This window comes from Dichomitus squalens, assembly GCF_000275845.1.
Source record: "Dichomitus squalens LYAD-421 SS1 unplaced genomic scaffold DICSQscaffold_21, whole genome shotgun sequence".
Classification (NCBI taxonomy): domain Eukaryota; kingdom Fungi; phylum Basidiomycota; class Agaricomycetes; order Polyporales; family Polyporaceae; genus Dichomitus; species Dichomitus squalens.
The window spans coordinates 443,986-450,337 of NW_006766903.1; the positions used below are offsets into that span (position 1 = coordinate 443,986).

Here is a 6,352-nt window from a genome sequence, read left to right on the forward strand (position 1 = left end):
CCTGGGGTCCATCGGGGACCGACGGACCTTAGGAGGGGGTAATGTCACGGACGTTGGACAGACGCCCCTTTTTGCCGCCCATTCCCCTCCCCTTGACGCCCACCTTCCATTTTCGGACCATTTCCTTTCTTAGCCCATCCCAGTTTGGACACTGCAGATACGTTCCCACAGCCGCATGCTACGTTCCCGTGATCGCCATGCCTTTACCTTTTCTCTCGCCCTTTGTTCTCTCTTTGTCATCTTCACTGCCTCGCTCTCGCGCCTTGTCTTTGGTGCTAAGCAGCCCTTCTAGTATATAAGGACCCCCTTAGGCACTCCCTAGTCCCCATCTCGACCTCTTGGTCATTGGGACTAGGTGAGTGACCATAGCGTTGTATCTCCCTCCGATTGCTAATGTATAACTTGGTCATTGGGACTAGTCTGTCGCTCTCTGCGTGAAGACTAGCTTCGTAGGTCTTGTGCCTTCGTGCCGGCCTCTGCTCTGCCCCGTCGAGTTTCTTGTTGCGTTTATCCCTCTCCTCCTCTCTATCTCTTCCCTTTCGGCTCCTTGCCGCTCGCCTACGGGGTCGTCGCCAAACGTCGACCCGAGTCTACGCGCCTAGTCGCCATGACATTAGGTCGAGATCTCTCCCCCGGTGCTGACGCTCTGAACAAGAGTGTCCCCGCCGCCGCTACATTGTCTCCCCCACCCTGGACTGCACCGGCAGACTTCACGCGTGGGACACCGACAACCAAGAGTACTGCCACCGACGAAAGGACCTAGACGACGGACTCTGGTACTGGGAACCGTGTGAGCAAAACCCCTGCCCGAACCGTCATCACCGTCCTACTCGGATCAACTGGAACACCTTTGCGAACGAGTTCATCCCAGTCCCGGACTCCCCCGTTGCTGAGTCACCTACGACTCGATCCCCCATCCCCGGTACCCCGACCGACGAGCTCGAAGTAGCGCTACTCATCGCGCTTCCACCATCCCCTACTCCTCCCCCAACTCGACCACCATCCGCTCCACCCATCATGGGACAACAAGGCGGACAACCGCAGGTGACAGGCCCTGCCAACAACCCCCAACAGGCCCAACCGGGCACCCAGACGGCAACCCAACCCCCGGACCCCATGGCAATGCTCGTCCAGTCGATGACCCTCCTCACCCAGTCTATGGCCCAGCTCGCTGCCTCGACCACCGGGGCCAATAGTCTGAAAGCGGTCCAGAAGCCCTCCCCCTTCAAAGGCGAACAAGGGGGTGAGGCACGGCGTTTCCTGGCAGCGTTCACCCTCTGGGCCATGTCCCAAGGTTTGACGCTCAATCACGTCGATGCTATGGGCAACGCGATCAGTGCGCGCGATGACCAATGGATTCAAGCGGTCCTCTCCTTTATGCAGGACAGTGCAGCTCTCTGGGCCACCCCGGCGATGGAGGAGATCACGCAGGGCACCACTCCGTTCAAAGGCTCATGGACGGAGTTCCGCACCCAGTTCAAGGCCCGTTTCGAGACAGTCGACGAGGTGGTCGATGCGAAGGAACACCTCCGCACATTGTGGCAAGGCTCCATGACTGTCCCAGAGTACGCCGCACGGTTCAACGAGCTCTCCACCCGCACAGGCTACTCCAAGGCCGACCTCTGAGACCGCTTCTACAAACACCTGGCGGACTCCATCAAGGACGAGTTGGTACACACGGCGAGGCCCATCGCTTCTCTAGAAGACCTCATCACCGTCTCCTCTGACATCGACGTCCGTGTCTGCCAACGCCGTGCCGAACGGGATCGTCAGCGCGGACGTACCGCCACCACCACAGCGACCAAGCCGGCAGTTCCACTGCACACCACCCCCTTCATGCCGCCTACCAGGGACCCAAATGCGATGGACATTGACGCGACCCGTACGCGCGAAGAGTTCAACCGCCTCATGCGCGGCAAGTGCTACGGTTGCGGGTCTATGGCGCACGTCAAGAAGGACGGCGGCCACAATTGGGACATCTGTGGCTACTGTCGTCGCGTGGGGCACCGCGAGACGGTGTGCATGGACAAGTTCCTGAAGAAGCCCCGCTCGCAGAAGCTCGCTGCAACAGAGGAGGGACCCGAGGAACCCCAGGTCGCAGCGTCGACGTCAACGTCTGCGGACGCCGGAGCAACCAACGCCCTCATCGCGCAGCTCATGGAGCAGCAGAAGGCCCTCGCGGACCAGCTTGCCTCTCTGCAGAAGTCTTTTTAGAGTGGGCGCGTGCGAAAGCTGCCGCAGCGGCGCCCTCCAGTACAAGTACGGACTCTTCACCTCCCCAGATCCCTGACCCCTGCCTGTACGATAGTGTTAGTTCGTGTATCATCCCCGAATTAAACCCGTCTAGCTCGCATTTCCGCGTCAGTGTGATACTCAAAGGCAGAAACCGTAGTGTACGTTCCGCAGCTATGATAGACAGTGGGGCAACGGCCCTTTTTATCAGTCACCGTTTCGTAAAGAAGAACAATGTCTATTTACATAGGTTAGCTAGAGACATTCCCCTCTACAACATCGATGGCTCCAAGAACAGCGCAGGCAGCATATCCCATTACGTTAGATTACAAGTACTTATGGGCGACTACACGGAATGGCTCGAGTTCTTAGTTACAGATCTGGGCCCCGAAGACGTCGTATTAGGCTTACCTTGGCTTCGCAGGGTCAACCCGGACATTGACTGGCAGGAGGGCACCATGGAGGTTGGTGCGGAGGAAACAGAGGCCGAGGCGGAATGGAAACCCGGTATTGAGCGGATCGCCGCCAACCGGGTGCAGCGAAGGAAGTGGTGGAAGGCCAAGGTCCTGGAGGACACGACCGAGGAGTTGTGGTGCGCCGCCGGGTACACCTACTCCACGGAGCTCGCACAGCAGGCCAATCAGGACAAGCCCAAACACACGTTCGAGGAGATCGTCCCTGAAGAGTACCAACAGTACTCAAAGGTCTTCTCGGAGACCGAATCGGAGCGCCTTCCAGAGCACAAGCCGTACGACCATGCCATTGACCTCAAACCCGACGCCCCAGAAACTCTACGCTCTAAGGCCTACCCGATGTCGCCTAACGAGCAGGAGGAAGTTGATCGGTTCCTCGAGGAAAACCTTCGGAAAGGCTACATCGTCCCCTCCAAGTCCCCGATGGCGTCCCCGGTCTTCTTCGTGAAGAAGAAGGATGGCAAGCTTCGTCTAGTCCAGGACTACCGCAAGCTCAACGAGATCACGGTGAAGAACCGGTACCCTCTCCCCCTCGCGTCGGACATCATCAGTCGCCTGTGCCAGGCCAAGTACTTCACCAAGTTTGACGTCCGTTGGAGCTACCACAACGTCCGCATCAAGGAGGGCGACGAGTGGAAGGCCGCGTTTACAGTCCATGATCGAGGCCTATTCGAACCGCGGGTCATGCTGTTCGGACTCACCAACTCCCCCGCTACGTTCCAAGCCTTGATGAACTCAATCTTCGCTGATTTGATCGCCACAGGAAAGGTCGCTGTCTACCTCGAAGGGCTCCCCGAACCCTTTGAGATTGTCATGGATCATCATAATCTGGAGTACTGGCGCACCGCACGGAACCTCACTCGTCGACAGGCCCAATGGTCTCTATACCTCAGCCGCTTCGACTTCCGTCTCACGCATAAGCCTGGTAAGACAAACACCCAAGCTGATCCCCTCTCTCGCCTCCCGACCCACCAGACTACGGACGCAGAGGACAACCGAGATCAGATTGTGCTGGGACCTGAGCGGTTCGTCTCTCTGTCGGCCACACTCACGGACACGAGCACCCTGGAGCAGGAGATTTGAGACGCACAGGTACTCGATCCTGAAGTAGTCGAGGCTCTCCGCATCCTCAAGGAGAAGGGCCCCCGGAAGCTGGCAAACGGACTCCTGGAGTGGGAAGTGCGCGACGACCTCATCTATCGGCATGGGAAGCTCTACATTCCCCCTGGTAAAGACCTTCGTAAACGGGTCGTCTTCTTGTGCCACGACGCGATCACTGCAGGACATCCTGGACAGAATGGGACGATAGAGCTGGTCAGTCGCCTCTACTGGTGGCCACAGCGAGACGTGTTTGTGCATAAGTACGTCGAAGGTTGCGACACTTGCCAGCGCCGAAAGGCCCCTCGGTATCCTCGAGGCACGCTCCAGCCCCACAACGTACCCGAAGGTCCCTGGCAGACAATGGGAGTGGATCTCATCACTGGACTTCCCCCCGTGCAAGGATATGACGCGATCATCGTCTACAGCGACCACTACAGCAAACAGGTCCACGTACTACCCACCACAACTGACGTCACCACAGAAGGAGTCGCCGATATCCACTATCGTGAGATCTTCCGCCTCCACGGAGTACCGGAGAAGGTGGTGTCGGACCGAGGACCTCAGTTCGCCGCACGCTTCATGAAGGCCTTGTATGAGAAGTTTGGGATCCAGCACGCGCTCACGACCGCCTACCACCCCCAGTCCAACGGGCAGACCAAACGGGCAAACCAGGAGGTTGAGAAGCACTTACGGCTCTTCTCTAACCTACGACAGGACAACTGGGTGGCTCACCTACCGACCGCGGAGTTTGTGCTCAACAACCACGTCCACTTCGGACTCCAAGTCTCCCCCTTCGAGATCATCTACGGCTACCAGCCCAACTTCACGGTACCCATCGGTGCACCCACCAAGTTCCCCACGCTGGACAAGCGCTTAGAACTGTGGCGTGAGGTGCGAAAGGATGCAGAGGCAGCCCTTCGGATGGAGAAGGCCGCCATGAAGGAGTTGTTTGAGCGCGACAAGCCAAAGCCCCACGAGTTCGAGCCTGGAGACCGTGTCTGGATGGATGCACAGGACGTCACCATCCATCAGGCCAGCCGCAAGCTCGGACCCCGACGACTTGGGCCGTACGAGGTTTTGGAACGCACAGGTGAACTCACGTATCGACTTCAACTCCCCCCCTCTATGCAGAACCGACATGCTGTCATCCACGTCGATCCCCTCACACCCTGGACAGGCAACGACGTCAACGGCATACTTCCGCCCCCACCGGAACCAGTCGAAGTCGAAGGGGAACTCGAGTACGAGGTCGAAAAGATTGAAGACAGCCGCACGTACCGTAACCAGTTCCAATACCTGGTCAAGTGGAAAGGCTACGACGAAGGCCAGAACAGCTGGGAGCCGGCAAAGGACCTCACTCATTGCCAAGAGCTCATCGACGAATTTCATGAACGAAACCCCACTGCCCCACGCCGAATCGCTGCCGCCATCTTTCAATCTCTTCCCTGGCAACCCCTCGTCAACTTCACCACTGCCGCACCCTCCGACCTCGAATGGGCCTCTGGACGGCGCCCCGGCCTCGGGTCCATCGGGGACCGACGGACCTTAGGAGGGGGGTAATGTCACGGACGTTGGACAGACACCCCTTTTTGCCGCCCATTCCCTTCCCTTTGATGCCCACCTTCCATTTCCAGACCGTTTCCTTTCCTAGCTCATCCCAGTTTGGACACTGTAGATACGTTCCCACAGCCGCATGCTACGTTCCTGTGATCGCCATGCCCTTGCCTTTTCTTTCTCGCCCTTTGTTCTCCCTTTGTCATCTTCACTGCCTCGCTCTCGCGCCTTGTCCTTGGTTGCTAGCAGCCCCTCTAGTATATAAGGACCCCCCTAGGCACTCCCTAGTCCCCATCTCGACCTCTTGGTCATTGGGACTAGGTGAGTGACCATAGTGTTGTATCTCTCTTTGATTGCTAATGTATAACTTGGTCATTGGGACTAGTCTGTCGCTATCTGCGTGAAGACTAGCTTCGTAGGTCTTGTGCCTTCGTGCCAGCCTCCGCTCTGCCCCGTTGAGTTTCTTGTTGCGTTTATCCCTCTCCTCCTCTCTATCTCTTCCCTTTCGGCTCCTTGCCGCTCGCCTACGGAGTCGTCGCCGAACGTTGACCCGAGTCTATGCGCCTAGTCGCCGCGACATCATCGATGAGCCTTGCTGAGAGTCAGAAGGGCTAAGATCGTGAAGGGAATGTCGCCCACCTGGGACCAATGCTCACAGTGGCTGCGCGTCGGAGGTCACTATAAGGTTATACCTTGATGCTTGTCATGTCAGGGTGGAGAAGTGGCGTGAATTCACGCTGGACGACCCTGGCGCACAGCGCGTAAGCAATCCGAGCGCAAAGACAGAGCTCACTGAGCGTTGCAGACAAGCAGGCAGAGAGAGCAGAAGCGAAGAGGAGAACGAGGAGTGTTGAACTTGGACTTATCCGGTCCGGACTACACGAGGCTATGCGTCTCCTAGCGCTTAGCTGTAGTCGCTTATGTAGTATGTTACCATATTTGGGACTCTCTGCTCGTGTACTATAGCTATGCTTCCGGACTCTTCTGGTACT

General features: G+C 57.7%; 1 protein-coding gene across 1 annotated transcript; it reads left to right on the forward strand.

Annotated features, from left to right (window-relative positions):
• Positions 1–1,003: 1,003 nt before the first annotated feature.
• Positions 1,004–2,506, forward strand: DICSQDRAFT_137645 (uncharacterized protein). Its single transcript, XM_007366951.1, has 2 exons — positions 1,004–1,557; positions 1,663–2,506. Exons 1-2 carry the CDS (start codon positions 1,018–1,020, stop codon positions 2,212–2,214), a joined length of 1,092 nt encoding a protein of 363 aa, XP_007367013.1. The 5' UTR covers positions 1,004–1,017; the 3' UTR covers positions 2,215–2,506.
• The last annotated feature ends 3,846 nt before the right edge of the window (positions 2,507–6,352 follow it).

Bases quoted from the DNA above. Each gene is read 5' to 3' on its own strand.
- DICSQDRAFT_137645 (XM_007366951.1), top strand. From the start codon at position 1,018: ATGGGACAACAAGGCGGACAACCGCAGGTGACAGGCCCTGCCAACAAC. The intron at 1,558-1,662 runs GTCCCAGAGTAC...GACTCCATCAAG, and splicing joins TGTGGCAAGGCTCCATGACT to GACGAGTTGGTACACACGGC.